Below are 20,395 nucleotides of genomic sequence, written 5' to 3' on the forward strand. Positions count from 1 at the left end.
TCTGTGTAACAAATTTGCACATGTACCCCTCAATCCAAATTAAAAATAAATCCCAAACCAAATTATTGGCTAAACGGCTGAATGAATAAATGGCCAATCTGGAGACTTCTATTATGTAGAAAAGAAAGAAAATAAATTCAGTAGTAAAGCTGGACATAATTCATGTTGAGACTTTTTGATAAATGATTTGAATACCTTGGAAAGAAGAGATTCTTGTCCTGAAGTAACCTATTTTATTTTCTTCAAGACTATGGCATCTTTCTCATTATCTGACTTTTAAAGAATTAATCTCCAAAGTTTATGGGTTTAGATGTCAGTGAGGGATGGGTTTCAGATGTCAGGGCAGAGTGCTGATTCACTTATTAAATGCACTCATTTCTTGTTCCATTGCAATAGAGCCCTGATTTTAAACAGTGAGGCAAAATGTACAGCTAAGACACCAAATTTTATAGCTATTGATAACTAGACTTGGCCAATGAAATATAAGTGGAAGATGTTTCCAAGAGCTCTTTAAATCAAGCTACCTTGGCTGGAGACATTCTGTTTGCATTTCTCTTCCCTTCCCCCTTTTTTCCAATCTAAAGTTCAACAAATATTTCCAGGAGTTTCAGTAATCCTCCTGAATTAGGATGTAACTTGAGGATGAAAGCCTTTTCTCAAGTGGCAGAATACAAAGATGAAATAAATATGGTCTAATGATTGATGTCACAGAGCTGCCATTCACATTCTGGACTGTCTACATCTGGACATGTCTTATATGCAAAAAAAAGCCATATATTTTTCTCAGCTACTGTTTTTGATTTTTGTTTTGAGACAGGGTCTCACTCTGTAACACAGGCTGGAGTGCAGTGGCATAATCACGGCTCACTGTGGCCTTGACTTCCCCAGGCTCAGGTGATCCTCCTGCTTCAGTCTCCTGAGTAGTTGGCACTACAGGTGCATACCACCACACTCAGTGATATGGTTTGGCTGTGTCCCCACCCAAATTTCATCTTGAATTGTAGTTCCCACAATCCTCAAGTGTCGTGGGAGGGACCCTGTTGGAGGTAATTGAATCATGCAGGTGGGTTTACCCATGCTGTTCTCATGATAGTCAATAAGTCTCATGAGATCTGATGATTTTATAAAGGGCAGTTCCCCTGCACATGCTCTCTTGCCTGCCGCTGTGTAAGATGTGCCTGTCTTCTTTTTTTGCCTAACACTATGATTGTGAGGTCTCCCCAGCCATGTGGAACTGTAAGTCTATTAAACCTCTTTTTCTTTATAAATTACCCAGTCTTGGGTATTCTTTCATAGTATGAAAATGGACCCAAGTGGTCAATTTTCTGATTGACCAAGTACTGGTCAAGTGGGATGCTGCTGTAAAGATACACAACAATGTGGAAATGACTTTGGAACTGGGTAACAGGCAGAGGTTGGAGCAATTTGGAGGGCTCAGTAGAAGATAGGAAAATGTGGGAAAGTTTGGAAATTTCTAGAGGCTTGGAGGACTCAGAAGACAGGAAGATGTGGGAAAGTATGGAACTTCCTAGAGACTTGTTGAGTGACTTTTACCAAAATGCTGATAGTGATATGAATAATAAAGTCCAGGCTAAGTGGTCTCAGATGAATATGAAGAACTTGTTGGGAACTGGAGTAAAGGTCACTCTTGCTATGCAAAGAAACTGGTGTCATTTTGTCCTTGCCCTAGAGATCTGTGGAACTTTGAACTTGAGAGAGATGATTTGGCGTATCTGGTGGAAGAAATGTGTAAGCAGCAAAGTGTTCAAGAGGAAGCAGAACATAAAAGTTTGAAAAATTTGCAGCCTGACGATGCAGTAGAAAAGAAGAACCCATTTTCTGGGGAGAAGTTCAAGCTGGTAGCAGAAATTTTCATAAGTAATGAGGAGCCAATTGCTAATCACCAAGACAATGGGGAAAATGTCTGCAGGACATATCAGAGACCTTTGTGGCAGTCCCTCCCATTACAGGCCCAGAGGCCTAGGAGGAAAAAAGGGTTTCCTGGGCTGGGTCTGGGGCCCCCCCTGCTACATGCAGCCTCAGGACTTGGTGCCCTATGTCCCAGCTGCTTTAGCTGTGGCTAAAAGGGGCCAAGGTACTGCTCAGGCTGTGGCTTTGGAGGGTGCAAGCCCCAAGCCTTGACAGCTTCCACATGGTACTGGTCCTGTGGGTGGGCAGAAGACAAGAAATGAGGTTTGGGAACCTCCACCTAGATTTCAGAGGATGTATGGAAATGCCTGGATCTCGAGGCAGAAATTTGCTGCAGGGGCAGTACGAACATGGAGGACCTCTGCTAGGACAGTGCAGGAGGGAAATGTGGGGTGGGAGCCCCCAAACAGAGTCCCCACTGGGGCACTGCCTAGCGGAGCTGTGAGAAGAGGGTCACTGTTCTCCAGACCCCAAAATGATAGATCCACCCACAGCTTGCACTGTGCACCTGGAAAAGCTGCAAACACTCAATGCCAGCCCATGAAAGCAGCCAGGAGGGGGACTGTGCCCTGCAAAGCTACAGGGGTGGAGTTGCCCATGACCATAGAAACCTACCTCTTGCATCAGCATGACCTGGATGTGAAACATGGAGTCAATGGAGATCATTTTGGAGCTTTAAGATTTGACTGCTCCTCTGGATTTCAGACTTGCATGGGGCCTGTAGCTTCTTTGTTTTTGCCAATTTCTCCCATTTGGAATGGTTGTATTTACCCAATGTTTGTACCCCCATTGTTATCTAGGAAGTAACTAACTTGCTTTTGATTTTTCAGGCTCGTAGGTGGAAGACATTTGCCTTGTCTCAGATGAGACTTTGGATTGTGGACTTTTGAGTTAATGCTGAAATGGGAAGGGCCAGGGGTAGAATGATGTGGTTTGGCTGTGTCCCCACCCAAATCTCGTTTTGAATTGTAGCTCCCATAATCCCCACATGTTGTGGGAGGGACCTGGTGGGAGGTAACTGAATCATGAGGGCAGGTTTTTCCATGCTATTCTTATGATAGTGAATAAGTCTCATGATATCTGATAGTTGTATGAAGGGCAGTTCCCCTGCACACACTCTCTTGCCTGCTGCCATGTAAGACCTGCCTTTCCTACTCCTTTGCCTTCCACCATGATGATGAGGCCTTCCCAGCTATGTTGAACTGTGGGTGTATTAAACCTCTTTTTCTTTATAAATTATCCACCCTTGGGTATTTCCTGATAGCAGTATGCAAATGGACTAATACACTTGCCTATTTTTTTTTTTGTATTTTTTGTAGAGATGGGGTTTCTCCATGTTGCCCAGGCTGGTCTGGAACTCCTGGGCTCAGTGATCGGCCTGCCTTGGCCTCCCAAAGTGCTAGGATTACAGGAGTGAACCACCATTTGGTTTAATATGTTTATTGTCTTTTTTTTCTTTCTTTTTTTTTAATAGTGTGAGGCAGCTCTGTTACTCATAGCTGCTTGCAGCTCTTTATTTTATTTTTTATTTTTAAATCTTTTTGTTATGTAGTTTTTATTTCATAATCATAAACTTAACTCTGCAATCCAGCTAGGCATGGAAGGGAACAAGGAAAACAGGGAACAAAAAGGGAACTGAAGCGAGAGCACAAAGATTCTAGGATACTTTGAGCAAATGGGGTGGAGGGGTGTTTGCCTGAGCTACAGAAAGAATGGTTTGGTGGTTAAGATGAAACACAAATCAAACTTATTAGAGTTGTCCACAGTCTGCAATAGTGATCTTCTTGCTGGTCTTGCCATTTCTGGACCCAAAGCGCTCCATGGCTTCCACAATATTCTTGCCTTCTTTTACCTTGCCGAAGACCATGTACTTGCCATCCGGCCACTCAGTCTTGCCAGTGCAGATGAAAAACTGGGAACCATTGGTATTGGGTCCACCAGTTTCCATGGACAAGATGCCAGGACCTGTATGCTTTAGGATGAAGTTCTCATCATCAAATTTCTCCCCACAGATGGATTTGCCACCAGTGCCATTATGGCATGTGAACTTGCCACACTGACACATAAACCCTGGAATAATTCTGTGAAAGCAGGAACCCTTATAACCAAATCCTTTCTCTCCAGTGCACAAAGGTTTTCTGCTGTCTTTGGAATCTTGCAGACAAGATTCCAAAGGAGACGTGACCCAAGGGCTCACCATCAACAGCGATGTCAAAGAACATGGTGAGATTGACAGTGGCTGATAGTATGGGGCTCCCAGTGGTGGTGGCATCTGCAAAGCCTACAGTTCTTAACAAAAAGAATGGTGTTGTCATGTTAACAAGAGAATTCAAAAGGTATACCTAATAGAAAATATGAAACATTTAGAAGAAATTCTGCCTTACCTATTTTTGTACATAAGTCATACCTAATACTAAAATATCTCAAGAAAATGGTTGGAGAAACTCCTAATTACAGATAAGTTTCTAACTTAACATATGAAAAGATCAATTTATGGCATAGCTTCTATTCTTTTTCTTTTCACAGCTTTATTGATGTATGTTTTATATAGCATAAAATTCATCCATTTTAAGTGTACAATTCAATTTAGTATATTCACAGAGTTGTGCCACCATTTCCAATTTAATTTTAGAACTTTTTTTTATTGAGATGGAGTTTCACTCTTGTTGCCCAGGCTGGAGTGCAATGGCATGATCTTGGCTCACTACAACCTCTGCCTCCTGGGTTAAAGCGATTCTCCTGCCTCAGCCTCCCGAGTAGCTGGGATTACAGGCATGTACCACCATGCCTGGCTAATTTTGTATTTTTAGTAGAGATGAGGTTTCTCCAACACTCTAAAGATAAACCTTGTACCCTTTACAAACCTATTTTCCATTTCTCACCCTTACCTTTAAACCCTTTGCCTCCAGCCCTGGACTTAGCCATAGCTCCTGACGAGGACTAATTTACTTTTCGTCTGTATGGATTTGCCTATTCTGGACATTTTACATACACAAGTCCATATCATATGTAGTATTTTCGTGTCTGACTTCTTTTTCTTAGAATGTGTTTTCAAGGTTTATCCATGTAGAATGTAACAATACTTCACTTTTTATGGCCAAATAATATTCCACCGTATGGATGTATGACGTTTTGTTTGCCTATTCACCTGCTGATGGATGCTTAGGTTGTTTCTGCATTTTGGCTATTATGAATAATGCTTCTGTGATTGTTCATGCATAAGTCTCTGTGTGGACAAGTGCTTTCATTTCTCTTGGGAGTTTTCATTTCTCTTAGGAGTGGATTTGCTGGTCATATGGTTTAACATTTTGTTTATGTTTAACATTTTGAAAAATTGCCAAATTGTTTTCCAAAATGGCTTTGCTGTTTTACAATCTCAACAGCAATGTATGAGGGTTCCCATCTTCTACATTATCTACACTTGTTATTATTTCTCTCTCTCTTTTTTTTTAAATAGTCAACCTAGTGAGATTGAAATGTAATCCCACTGTGGTTTTGATATGCATTTATCTAATGACTAATGATATTGAGCATCTTTTCATGTGTTTATTGGCCATTTATGTATCTTCTTTGGAGAAATGTTTATTTAATCCCTTTGCTCATTTTTTAAATTGGGTTATTTATTTTCCTATTGTTGAGTTGCATTTTTATATATTCTAGATGATTGCTTTATCAGATATATGATTTAGAAGTATATTCTTTGGTTCTGTGGGTTGTCTTTTCAATTTTTTTTCTGTCCCAACTTTTATTTTAAGTTCAAGGGGGTATATGTGCAGATCTGTTACATGGGTAAATTGTGTGTCATGGGGGTTTAGTGTATAGATAATTTTGTCACCCAAGTAATCAGCATAATACCCGATAATTGGTTTTTCCGTCTTCTGCCTCCTCCCACACTCCACCCTCAAATAGGCCCTGGTGTCTATTGTTCCCTTCTTTGTGCCCATGTGTACTCAATGTTTACCTTCTACTCATAAATGAGAATATATGGTATTTTGGTTTCTATTCCTGCAATTATTCACTTAAGATTACAGCCTCCATCTCCATCTATGTTGCTGAGAAAGCCACGATCTCATTTTTATAGCTATGTAGTATTCCATGGTGTATATATACCACATTTTCTTTATCTAGTCTGCTGTTGATGGGCATCTAGGTGGATTCCATGTCTTTGCTATTGTGAGTAATGCAGTGAACATATGCATGCATGTGTCTTTATGGTAGAACAATTTATATTCCTTTGGGTGTATACCCAATAATGGAATTGCTGGGTCAAATGGTACTTCTATTTTAAGTTCTTTAAAAAATCCCCAGACTGCTTTCCACAGTGGCTGAACTAATTTACATTCCCACCAGCAGTATATAAGCATTCCCTTTTCTCCTAGGATCTTTATAGTTTTAGGTTTCACATTTAAGTCTTCAATCCATTTTGAGTTGATTTTTGTATATGGTGAAAGGTAGGGGTCCAGTTTCAATCTTCTGCATATTCTTAGCCAGTTATCCTAGTAGCATTTATTAAATAGGGAGTCGTTTCCCAATTGCTTTTGTTGGCTTTATCCAAGATCAGATAGTTTTAGGTGTGTGGCCTTATTTCTGGGTTTTCTAGCCTGTTCCATTGGTCTATGTGTCTATTTTTGTACCAGTACCATACTGTTTTAGTTACTGTAGCCTTGTAGTGTAATTTGAAGTTGGGTAGTGTGATGCCTCTGGCTTTATTTTTTTTTCTTAGGATTGCTTTGGCTATTCAGGCTCTTTTTTGGTTGCAAATGAATGTTAGAATTTTTTTTACCCTAATTCTGTGAACATGTCATTGGTAGTTTGATAAGAATAGCATTGAATCTGTAAATAGTTTTGGGCAGTATGGCCATTTTAACAACATTGATTCTCCTATACATGAGTATGTAATGTTTTTCCATTTGTTTGTGTAATCTCTGATTTTTTTAAGCAGTGTTTTGTAATTTCCATTGTAGAGATCTTTCACCTCTCTGGTTAGCTGTATTGCTAGATGCTTTATTCTTTTGTGGCTACTGTGAATGGGATTGCATTCTTTTTTTGTTTTTTGAGATGGAGTCTCCCTCTGTCACCCAGGCTGGAGTGCAGTGGTGCAATCTTGGCTCACTGCAACCTCTGACTCCTGGGTTCAAGCGATTCTCTAGCCTCAGCCTCCCAAGCAGCTGGGATTACAGGCAGACCACCAAACCCAGCTAATTTGTTTGTATTTTTAGCAGAGATGGGGTTTCGCCATGTTGGCCAGACTGGTCTCTAGCTCCTGACCTCAGGTGATCCACCCGCCTCGGCCTCCCAAAGTGCTGGGAATACAGGCATGAGCCACCATGCCTGGCCAGGGATTGCATTCTTGATTTAGCTCTCAGCTTGGATGTTATTGATTGGCATACAGAAATGCTACTGATTTTTGTACATTGATTTTATATCTTAAAATTTACTGAAGTTGGTTATAAGATCTAGAAGCCTGTGGGCAGAGACCTTCAGGTTTTCTAGGTATAGTATCATATTGTTTGACTTCCTCTGTTCCTATTTGGATGCTTTTTTTTTTTTCTTTGATGGAATTTCACTCTTGTTGCCCAGGCTAGAATGCAGTGGCATGATCTCGGCTCACTGCAATCTCTACCCACCAGGTTCAAGAGATTCTCCTGCCTCAGCCTCCCAAGTAGCTGGGATTACAGGCACCCACCACCACACCTGGCTAATTTTTGTACTTTTAGTAGAGATGGGGTTTCACCATGTTGACCAGCTGGTCTCGAACTCCAGACCTCAGGTGATCCACCTGCCTCGGCCTCCCGAAGTTCTGGGATTACAGGCGTGAGCCACTGCGCCCAGCCTGGATGCCTTTTATTTCTTTATCTTGCCTGATTGCTCTGACTAGGACTGCTTTTCTTCTCTTTTTACATTTTTTTATTAAAAAAAATAGAGACAAGATCTCACTATGTTGCCCAGGCTGGTCTCAAACTCCTGAGCTCAAGTGATCCTCCTGCCTCAGCCTCCCAAAGTGTTGGGATTACAGGCATGGGCCACTGTCACTGGCCAGGAGTTCCTCTTTTCAGTTTTGTATGCACAAAAGTTCTACATCTTAATGAAGCTTAATTTATCTATATATTTTTTGTTTCATGTGCTTTTGGTGTTTTATCTAAGAAATCAGCCATTGCCTAATCCAGTGTCTCAAAGATTTACTCCTATGTTTTCCTTTAGGTGTTTTATAATTTTACCTCTTACACTTAGATCTATTAGCCATTTTGAATTAATATTTGTGTATATTGTGAGGCAGAGATGTCCAGACTCATTCTTTTTCATGTGGATATCCAGTTGTCTGAACATCATTTTTTAAAATACTCTTATTTTCCCACTGAATTGTTTTTATATCCTTGTCAAAAATCAATTGACAATAAATGTGAGAGTTTATGTATGGGCTCCTAATTCTATTCCATTGATTTATATTCTGTTTCTTTGTCAGTATTGCACTGTCTTGATTACTGTAGCTTTATATTGTGCAAAAGTGATTGCGGTTTTTGCCATTATTTTCAACTGTAAAACCTGCAATTACTTTTGCATCACCCTAATAGTAGGTTTGGAAATCAGGAAGTGTGTCTTCCAACTTTTTTATTTTTCGATATTCTTTTGGCTATTCTTGATCCCTCGCATTCCCATATAAATTTTAGTGACAGCTTGTCAATTTTTGAATTAAAAAACAGTTGGAATTTTGATAGATATTTTGTTGAATTTGTAGATTAATTTGGGGAGTATTGCTATCTTAACAATTTAAGTTTTCTGATCCATGAATATGGCATGTCTATTTATTTAGTTCTTGTTTAGTTTCTTTCAACAGTATTTGTAGTGCTCAGTGTACAAGGCCTGAGATTTTTTTTTGGCTAAAATTTTCCTAGGTATTTTATTTGCTGCTAATATAAATGGGATCATTTTTAAGTTTCATTTTCAGATTGTTCATTACTTGTAGATAGAAATACAATTGATTTTTGTATATTGACCTTGTATCCTGGCAAGTTTTTGAACTCACTTATTAGTTCTACAAGTTTTAAAATCTGATTCCTTAGAGTTTTCTATATACAAATATAGATAGCTTGCAAATAAAGATAGTTTCATATCTTCTTTTTCAATCTTTTTTCTTGCACAGTTGCTTTCCTAAAGCCTCAAGAACAGTGTGGATTAAAGTGGTGAGTGCAGACATCCTTATCTTGTTCCTGTTCTTAGAGAAATGGCACTCAGTTTTTCTTCATTAAGCATGATATTAGCTGTGGTTTTCCATAGATACCCCTAATCAGACTGAGAAAATTCCTTTTTATTTCTAATTTTTTAAAAGTGTTTTTATCATGAAAATATGTTGGATTTTTTTCAACTGTGTTTTCGTTTTTCTTTTTTTTCTCGAGACAGGGTCTTGTTCTGTCACCTAGGTTGGAGTGCAGTGGCTTGATCACGACTCACCGCAGCCTCAACGCCCGAGTAAAGTTGGAACTTTAGGCACATGCCACTATGTCTGGTTAATTTTTTTATTTTTTTGTAGAGTCAGGGTCTTGCCGTGGTTGCCCAGCCTGGTCTTGAACTCCTGGGCTCAAGCTATGTACTGACTTTGGCCTCCCAAAGTGCTGAGATTATAGGCATGAGCCACTGCACCCAGCTCAACTGCTTTTTCTATGTCTTTTGAGAAAATCCCGTTTTTTATTTTCTATTTTTCTACTAATATGGTATATTACATTGATTGATTTTTGTAGCCTAAACCACCAACCTTATTCCTGGGAGAAATCCACCTTGATCATGATGTATAATTCTTTTATATTTTGCTGAATATTGCTTGCTAGTATTTTGTTAATAATTTTTGTGTCTATATTTATAAGGGGTATTGGTTCATTGCTTTCATAATCCTTTTTGTAAAACATCATTATTTTTTTTTCTTTATGAGACAGGGTCTCCCTTCCTCACCCAGGCTGAAGTGCAGTGGTGCGACTTTGGCTCATTGCAACTTCCGCCTCCTGGGTTCAAGTGATTCTCTTGCGTCAGCTTCCAGTGTGGCTGGGACTACAGGTGTGTGCCACCACACCTGGCTAATTTTTGCACTTTTAGCAGAGATGGGTTTTTGCCATGTTGACGAGGCTGGTCTTAAACTCCTGGCCTCAAGTGATCTGTCTGCCTTGTCCTCTCAAAGTGTTGGGATTACAGGAGTGAGCCACTGTGCCCGGTGGAAAACATTAAAAAAACTCTTTGAAAAAATTTCAGACTTAATAAAAGGACATAGAATCCCCGTACACTTTTCATGCAGCTCCATCAAATGTTAGCACCTAAACATACTTGCTTTAGCATTATCTATCTGTCTGTCCATCTATCTATCTATCTATCTATCTATCTATCTATCTATCTATCTATCTATCTATTTATCTATCTATCTATCTATCTATCTATCTATGTGTGTGCGTGATTTTTTTTTTTTGAATTTTTTTTTCTCAAATCACAATTTCAGCCAATTTGGACACCTTTAATGTTCCAGATATGCCCAGCTATCTTCCACATTGGGAACATCTATTTATATAGGCATCTTTTTCTGAAGATCTTTTACTTCCTATTTTCAAGAAGTAACCTCTTCTCATCTTCCCAGTTTCAATCAGTGATACCTCATCAGTGTAATCTTCCAATACCCCACCTGTGTAAGGCCCACCATTCTTTTCTGTCCCTGCACCCTGATAATTTCCCCTATGAAATTTTTGCAATTTGAAAATCTGTATTTATTTATTAGTTACCTTAATTGTTCTTTGTCTTTCTCACTGGTTTATAAACTCTGAGAGGAGGGTGTCATGTTTCTTCTACACACCATGGCATAATCAATGTTTAGCACGGTGCCTTGCATGCAGTAATTATTCAAGAGATATTTATTGAAGAATAAATTAATAAAATATGGAATAAATGCTTAGATAACTAGTATATGTTTTCAGGGCTTGATTTTTCTGTGAGTTGATTCAAGCAGTATATGTTTCTCTCTGGAAGGAGAGTGAAAAACCAATTAAATGTTATTCAGTATAGTTTGAGATGCTTTTAAATTAAATATTAGATGCCAGTACTGCTGTAGTTTGGATCTTTGTCCCTTCCAAATCTCATGCTGAAATTTGATCCCCAGTGTTAGAATTGATGCCTAATGGGGGTGTTTGGGTCATGGGAGCAGATCCCTTATGAATGGCTTGATGCTGTAGTAGTGGTAATGAGCATGCTGTCATTCTATTAGTTTCCCCAAGAGCTGATTGTTAAAGAGTGTGGCACCTCCCTCCTCTCTCTTGCTTCCTCTCTCACCATGCAGTCTCTGCTCACATGGGCTCCTCTTCACTTTCTGCCATGAGTGGAAGCAGCCTGTGGCCCTTACCAGATGCAGATGCTCAATCTTGAACTTTACCAGCCATGAAAATCATGACCCAAATAAACCTGTTTTCTTTCAAATTATTCGGTCTCAGGTATTTCTTTATAACAACCCTAAATAGACTTAGACAATGACTTATTTCACTTTGAAAGAAATCAAAATAGGGAGTAAGAATTTGTTTACAATTGAAATAATACAAAAAGGATAATTGTGATTTAAAATTTGGGGAAGTAAAGAAATAATATATACCAAAACTAAGATATTTAAAGTTACTATAGAAAAAATGCAAATAAATGAGTAAACAAAGAAAAGAAATAAAACCAAAACCAAAAGCCCTCTATTAACAAGAGGGGATGGGGGAGGGGTGCATTTTGTTCCTCTAAACTTAGTATCTAACTTTAAGGAAAACATATTTACCAAAGATTTTTCAGGGCCTATATTAAGGATTTGATAATATCGACAAAGAGTGGCAAATATGTTTATTTTGTTTTGGTCTGTTGATTATTTTAGCAGGTATGATTTTTAGAAAATTGTGAGTCACTTTGAGGTAGGCAGTTAGAGGCCTGGGTACCAACTGGTATTTAACAGAAACAGAACGACATACAGCAGGAAAAGTTATTCTTTAGTATAGCTTAAGGTTAAAGTAGAGTTGGAATATATGTAGAAAAGTCCAGTTTACAAAGCCAAAAATGACGACTGTGGTACCATAAGCATTGAATATCTGACAAAAAGAAAGCTATTTCAGGGGAAAAATACAAACAAAGTTGAATTTATTCTTTAATATATATGAAACTTAAAAATTTTACAAATACTGTTAAATATAATTGTACATATTCGTTATTTTAACGTTCAAGACTATAATATTTTTGTGTGTTTCTTTATGCAGTAGTACAATTAGTAGCTAAACATCTTGAAATTCTTATGGAAATATTTATTTTCTACTACTAATAATGCATTCGTTCATTCATTTTATCATATGGGCTTTAGCAATTTTAATTAAATGATTTTCCATGTATTTGAATTAACAATAGTACAATGAATATTATGGTAACGATTGACTGGATCACTACACAGAGAAAGAATAAACAAAGTCAATATTCCAACTTCTTTAACATGGTGATGTTTCTTTCTCTGTTGGTATTTTCTAAAGACACTGTCTTAAGGGGCAGCATGCTAACTGTTGGGAAATATGGCTTAGCCAAGGGCTGGTTAGCTACAAAGAGCAGAGACCTGAGTTTAAGTGGGCCTGGGGTCATTATGCTGTCACAAGCAGTAGAAGGGGAGGGAGGTCCTCAGAGGAGACAATAAAGACTAAAGACAGACACTCAGACCAGGGAATAAGGGGCCAGTGTCTAAAGTCAGGCGGAGACTGAGTTACTTCTAAACAAGGAATCAATCATGAGGAGATTAGCTGCTTGAACAAAAAAGAGGGAATAAATACAGTAGGAACATTAAAAAGGCCTTGGGGATATTTCCCTTTTAGATTTAGTCTTTTAAGTTGGTGCTGTGACTTCCAAAGAATTATTAAAATTTGAAGGACTGTGATTTTTTTTCCTGTATGTTTGCACTTTTTAAAACTTTCTATAACATTAGGCTGGGCACGGTGGCTCACGCCTATAATCCCAGCACTTTGGGAGGACGAGGCAGGCGGATCATCTGAGGTCAGGAGTTCAAGACCTGCCTGGCCAACATGGTGAAACCACCATCTCCACCTAAAAAAAATACAAAAATTAGCTGGGCATGGTGGTGGGCACCTGTAATCCCAGCTACTCAGGAAGCTGAGGCAGGAGAATAGCTTGAACCCGGGAGGCAGAGGTTGCAGTGAGCCGAGATGGCACCACTGCACTCTAGCCTGGGCAACAGAGCAAGACTCCATCTCAAAAAAAAAAAAACAAAAAAACTTTCTGTAACGTTAGATGTGAAATTAAGCTAGTCAGCGAACCTTGTAGTTTTGATATTAAATGAAAAATTCTCATTAATTTTTTTTTTGACCCAGGCTGGAGTGCAGTGGCACGATCTTGGCTCACTTGCAACCTCCACCTCCTGGGCTCAGGTGATCCTCTCAACTCAGCACTCCAAGTAGCTGGGACTACAGGCAGGTGCCACCACACCTGGCTAATATTTTGTATTTTTTGTAGAGACATGGTTTCACCATGTTGCCCAGGCTGGTCTTGAATTCCTGAGCTCAAGCCTACCTTAGGCTCCCAAAGTGCTAAGATTAAAGGCATGAACCATTGCGCCCGGCCTCATTCATTGCATTTGATTATTGCCATTACCTTTAAAAGTTGGCAGTAAACTTGAAGTCCCACCTTTTCTTTTCACTAACTGAGGAATCTTGGACAAATCACTTTACCACTGTCAGCTGCAGTTTCTTCATATGTGAAATGGAATAATGGAGTGAGAGAGAAGGGTGAGTAAATTTGTGTCTAAGGAATAAGACAGTCATTTTAGAGCTGCAGAATACTATATAAATAGAAAACAGAATTGCCTCATGCATCAGTTCTTACATAGTCTGGGTAGCTATTAGGCAAACTAATATTTTCCATTTGTAAAACTGAGACACTGCCTATTTACACGGTAAGTGTTAGCATTTATGTAACACCTCAGGCTCCCAAAGTGCTAATGTTTACTATCTAGCTCTTCACAGAAAGGTTTGCCGACTACTGATATACTATATATCAGTAGTTACTGATATATAGTAACTCCCTGAAAGTTGCAGGGAGTTAACTTTTTTTTAGAATTATGTGTAATTTGGAGAAGCTATATACTTATATTTTAACAGTTAATTTTTAAGTTATCTACCAGCATGTAACATTAATTATGTGTCGCCATTTGTTAACTTATACAAAGAGCAAAAATTTACAAACTGAACATCTCCGCTGAGTTTGTCCCGAGGATGAACTTTTGATGAAATATAAAAATGTCTTTTATCCCCCAAATCCTCCTGCTACAAAACTCCTCACTGTCCAGAGCCTATTGCCAGAGCTAGACTGCCTGGCAGTTGAAGAGGACAAGTGCACAAGGGAACAAATATAGACTCAATTAAAATCCAACCTTGTCCTATCTCTGACAAGGTAAAAAGAAAAAAGCAATGTGAATGGAAAACTGCATTTATGTAAATTGTAGTAACAACCACACTACATATCCGTGAAGCAGGTATCAGTTATAATAGAGAAAAGTACACAAATCATATGCATATAGCTCAATAAATTACCACAAACTAATACATTTATAACCAACTATCAATAAAAAATTAATAAGCACCCAGAAACCCCTCTAATGTCTCATTCCAATCTAATATTCCTTTCCTCCTCTCTTAAAAGGTATGCTTTATATTCCAAAATTCGCAGTTATCCATGGAAAACTGTGTGTGGCTCTTTCAAAATTCTGTCACTAGATTCATGAACGTTGCACCTGAGAAGAAAAAAATGAACATTCTTATTTACCATAAAATATATGTGTAGGTATTAAATGAACTAATATTTTGCTAATAGTGCTAAAAGATACTAGGTTACTTTGGATAAGGCTAATGAAGTTTTATATATTCCTGATAGTGACCCTATTTTTGTTGCACATATTTGTACACCTGTCTTGTTTTGTGCAGCCCATTGCAAAAACAACTTTAAAAACTTTTTGTGAACAAGATCAACTTTTTAAGTGTCCTGTAGGTGGTTAATTGCTCCTTAATTATCAAGACTAATCAATAAGTATATATCTTATAGCAATAATTGCAACTTTAAAAGGATGGTAGTGGCTTTATTACAACTGAAATTGGGGATTGAGGAGATTGGATCTTAAAAACATTGGATCTGTTGATTTATGCTAATTTTTATATAAAGTCATACCCAGTGTGGCTGCTTAAACAAATTCATATTCTTACAATTGGTAAGTTTTTTCCAATAAAATGATATATCTTGAAATGTGCATGCTTAAAGGGTAAAGTGAAATTAAATATAAGCCATTCCTTGGACAAACATATTTTAGGGTGTTGCATGGGACTTTGTATGTGTGGAGATTATATCCAGCCAAGAGCAAAATAGTCTTTGAAGCTCATGTTGGGAATCTTAAGTGCAAAATTAATTGACTTCCAAAGCATAAAATGTATATACTATTTGTCATGAAACTTTATTTGATATTCAAATGTTTATTGTATAGTCTCTACTCACCCCCCAGGACTGTTCTATTAAGACAACCTTCCTAGGTAGATTTTGTTTTTGTTTTTAATGCCGTTTGTGACAAATACAGTGGTAAATAATCATTGCTGGGGAAGTTATTTGTAGTCTTAGACATGTAATATTTTAAAAATATTTTTGAAGGGTTATGTCTTCATAACCAGCTTATATCTCAAACTTCAATTTCCACAAGGATAAAGAAAAATCAAGTAGAGAAGAAACAAAAGACTACTAAATGATGATGAGCTGTTGAATATTTGGGCGATATAAATTTATGGGAATTTCAAAAATAGGAATAAAAACAACAGCCCAGCTCTTCATGGTTGAATAAACAAGGTGGGAACTGCCTCTTCCCAAATTGTATTTTAATCTTTTTCAATTTTTCTGCTGTCTCTTCATATAATTAGTGGTCGATAGTTATTAATTTATTTGGCATTTATTATGCCAGTGTTAATTCATGCATAGCTAATATGCCTTAATTGGAATTTGGAGGAATTTCTGATATGATGGAGTAATTCTAATGGAGTATTTATTGAGAGAAAATAAATATTTTCAAATGGATCCCACTGTAGTTTATTAATTAATTAGTCTTACACTTCAATATACAGAGTGACATTGAAATCTATACTAAATGAAAGAGCAGCAGTTTGAAAATTGGTTAGTATTTATCTTGCTATTTAATGCATCTCTTTTGGAAACCACATGTAAGAACAAATTATCCAGCAACCAAGTTATCCTACCAACTATATTTCTATTTTGTGTTTTGTAGACTGGGAATCTTACAAGCTGAGCTATACCTCTGTTAGTGAGGAGATGATGGCTGAAATGGACCCATTAAAAAAAAATCCTTGTTACCTGATCCCTGCTCCTTCCGGAGCCCATTCCTGTGCACCAGTCACCTGCCTCTTGCTTCTCTTCCTTGTTTGGATTCATCTTTGGCCTTTCTTTTGCTTAAAATTTAGTGTCCGGTTTAAGGCTGAGTTCTGGAGAATTAGGCTATGAGAATTGAGTTCTAAAGATCATGGAACCCACGTTTTTCTGTGAATGTCATGTAAAGATTGGTAAAAGCAATATCTTTTACTGCCTTTGGTACAAATAAGTACTTACTCTGTGATTTCTGTGAGTTAACCCCATTTTTAACATGTGGAAAGAATTGCTTAATACTGGTGTTTCCATGGGCGTGTCTCTAGACTGTATTAGGTATTTTTACCTTTACTACTGCTAATGAAACTTCTTATTCTCTTTGTTCTTTTACAAAAAGCATTCTGATTACTTGACTGGGCTGAATAGTATTCTGTGGTGTATGTGTGCCACACTTTTTTCTTTTTTTTGAAGACATATTTTATTTTTATTTTACCAACAATTTTCAAACCACCTTATGTATTAATGATTTACTTAAGTCTTGTAAATTAAAAGGTATTTAGATTTATTACTATACATTTCTTATTTTATATGAGTACTCATTTATCTTTGAGGAATTTCTGGTTGACTGTATATCAGGTTTTACCATGTAGACACAACATATAATGTAATACATGTACATATGCATAAATACATCCAAGCATATATGTATACATATACACACATATATATACACATACACCAAAATACAGACCTTATAGCTTTCATTTTAGAATCTAATTCATGAGGTAATCACACAAACTTACTAGTTTATAAAATACAGTTGGATCCACATTATGTTTCTGACAAAACTGGGAAGTATTCATATGGCTAAATGTTTTTTGCCCTGATAGGTAACCTAATGAAGGCTATGGACAAAAATTTTGGGTAAAGAAGTTTCCATGGCAGTTTGATTTTTTAAAAAACAGTCTCTTTAGTCTCTTTTACTTTCCCTTTTTTCCTTTTTACAGTTTCAAATTATTTTAGAGTTAATTTTGAATTATTTACATTTTAATAGGAACTGGCTAAATTTTATAAGAAAAAGAAAATCTCCAAACAACCTTGAATTAATAAGTTTATCTCCTCTTTGCCAGTCTAGTTTGCTTCATTAGCAAATCAAATGCAAGTAAAAAACAATCTTAGCAGTTGTGTGTGTGTGTGTGTTTGCTGTTTTTATTTTATTTTAAAAATTCAACTTCTATTTTTAGATAGTAGGTACATGTGAAGGCTTGTTACATGGGTTATATCGTGCCCAGGTAGTGAGCATAGTACCCAATAGGTAGATTTTCAACACACATCCCCCTCCTACTTCTTCCCTGTAGTAGTCCACAGTGTCTATTCCCATGCTTATGTTCATGTATGCTCACTATTTAGCTCCCACTTACAAGTGAGAACATGTGGCGTTTGGTTTTCTATTCCTGTGTTAATTTGCTTAGGACTGTGGCCTCCAAGTTCATCCATGTTGCTCCAAAGGACATGATTTTGTTCTTTTTTATGACTGTGTAGTATTCCATGGTGTATATGTAGAACATTTTCTTCTTCTTCTTTTTTTAATTTACAGAGTTTATTCAGATTTGTCCAGTTTTACATGTACTTGTATTTGTGTATGTCTGTCTTTGAATTTCTTTTTTTTTCTATTGACATCATTTATTATTGTCTGCTGACATTGTATCATTCTGCTCCCTTAATTTTCTTTCTTCATGTTTATTTTTATTATTATACCTTAAGTTCTAGGGTACATGTGCACAACGTGCAGGTTTGTTACATATGTATACATGTGCCTTGTTGGTGATATGTAGCACATTTTCTTTATCTAATCCATCACTGAGGGGCCACCTAGGTTGATTCCATATCTTTGCTATTGTGAATAGCATTGCAATGAACATATGAGTGCATGTCTTTTTGGTAGAACAATTTATTTTCTTTTGCACATATAAGTAGTAATGGGATTGTTAGGTCAAAATGTAGTTCTGTTTTAAGTTCTTTGAGAGATCTCCAAACTGCTTTCTGGAATGGTAGCTGAACTAGTTTATATTCCCACCAACAGTGTGTAAGTGTTCCCTTTTCACTATAGCCTCGCCAGCATATGTTGTTTTTTGATTTTTTAATAATAGCCTTTCTGACTGGTGCGAGATGGTATCTCATTGTAGTTTTGATTAGCATTTCTCTGATGATTAGTGATGTGGAGCATTTTTTCATTATGTTTGTTGGCTGCTTGTATGTCTTCTTTTGAGAATTGTCTGTTCATGTCTTTTACCCATTTTTTAATGGGGTTGTTTGTTTTTTTGCTTGTTGAATTGCTTAAGTTCCCTATAGATTCTGGCTATTAGGCCTTTGTCAGATGCATAGTTTGAAAATATCTTCTCCCATTCTGTGGGTTGTCTGCTCTGTCGGTGGTTTCTTTTGCTGTGCAGAAGCTCTTTAGTTTAATTAGGTCCCACTCAATTTTTGTTTTTGTTGGAATTGACAGCACATATTTTGGAGAAGAAATAGCCCTCGATGAAAGAAGTCAAGACATGTAATCTTGATCCACAGATAATGATTTGAAATTGGAGGAAAGAAAATCGTTGAATGTAGTATATAGGGTAAAAAATAAAAATAAATGAAGCCAGAATACACCATCAAGTTTAAGAGTCTCATCCATAGCTATTGTTGTAAACTGATGAGCCCCCTAGTTTAATAATACTATGGAGAAACAGACATGAATGCTTGGGGATGGTAGAGTATTTGGAAATGGATTTTGGTAATGAGGAAGTCCACTAATAACATTTGGTAGCTTATGTCAGCCTATTTCATCCTAGGATCTCAACTTTCTTTATAAATATAGCTTTCAATAAAGTAATCAGCCATAGTTTACAAGTGTATAACCGAAGTTGTAGCAGTGAAGTAATGTATATAATTAGCTATTGAATGCAAGATTGAGAATGGCCACTCACCCATTGCCTAATTACTTACCTACAATGTTCCATTTTGTTTATGTCCAACTTTTTTTTTTTCTGTTTTGGGATACCTGAAGGGTTAAGCTTGCAGGGGTGAGAGTTTAAAGCTTTTTGTGTATATGTGTATCTGCATATGTCTGTGTGTATGTGGCTGTATATACACATGTATATCTTCACTCTGTTCTATTTACTATAATTATTATGTTTTCTGAAAAAAATATCGCTATTTACAAATGATTTCACAGAAAATGTCTAAGGCTGATATTTTAGAGTATTTTATTATAAAACAAACTTTAAAGTAGTAAAATTTGAGTTTGGGATGAAGTGGCTGATTAGAGGTAGAATTCAGAAAGATTTCCAGATGGGAAGCTAAGATGAAGCCATGAGATTTGGTATACATTTATTTCCATTTGTTTTCTTTGTTGGTGGAAGCAAATGTCTGGTGAAATGGTCTGTAAAGACCAGGGACAAACCAGAACATTAAAAAAAATCAAGTTCCTGGATTGTTTTTTTTCCTTTGCCAAAGATGATCAGAATATTGTTAGACATGTTTTTTTTCTTAAAATTTTGTATTTTCAAATACGAAGTCAGAAGGAGTATCCATCCTTTAGATCTACTCTGTGTAACATTAAGTGGTATACTAACAAAACTGACAAAATGTGTTTTTTTGAAGCACACTGACAGGCACAGAGTTTTTTTTGAGACAGAGTCTCATTCTGTTGCCCAGGCTGGAGTGCAGTGGTGTGGTCTCAGCTCAATGCAACCTCCGCCTCCTTGGTTCAAGTGATTCTTCTGCCTCAGCTTCCCGAGTAGCTGGGATTACAGCCATGCGCCAGCATGTCTGGCTAATTTTTCTATTTTTAGTAGCGATGGGGTTTCACCATATTGGCCAGGCTGGTCTCGAACTCCTGACCTCAAGTGACCCACCCGCCTCGGCCTCTCAAAGTGCTGGGATTACAGGTGTGAGCCAGTACTCCCAGCCCAAAGTTTAATAATATTGGAAGCTAGAAACAACAACAACAAAAACCAGTTGAGCTCTCAGTATAAAGCTGCTTGTCAGACTTAAAATCAAAATGTAAATGTCAATACAT

At 37.3% G+C, this 20,395-nt stretch overlaps 1 protein-coding gene across 1 annotated transcript in view; it reads left to right on the forward strand.

The window, feature by feature from the left end:
- Window positions 1-20,395, forward strand: part of LOC130541344 (putative uncharacterized protein encoded by LINC00336) — an 84,707-nt gene that overhangs the window by 57,689 nt on the left and 6,623 nt on the right. Inside the window, exon 4 of the mRNA XM_057301854.1 lies at window positions 9,071-9,110. Coding sequence (XP_057157837.1) covers window positions 9,071-9,110 — 40 coding nt within the window. The remainder of the gene's footprint in view (window positions 1-9,070; window positions 9,111-20,395) is intronic.

This window comes from Pan paniscus, chromosome 2 (genome assembly GCF_029289425.2).
Source record: "Pan paniscus chromosome 2, NHGRI_mPanPan1-v2.0_pri, whole genome shotgun sequence".
Classification (NCBI taxonomy): Eukaryota; Metazoa; Chordata; class Mammalia; order Primates; family Hominidae; genus Pan; species Pan paniscus.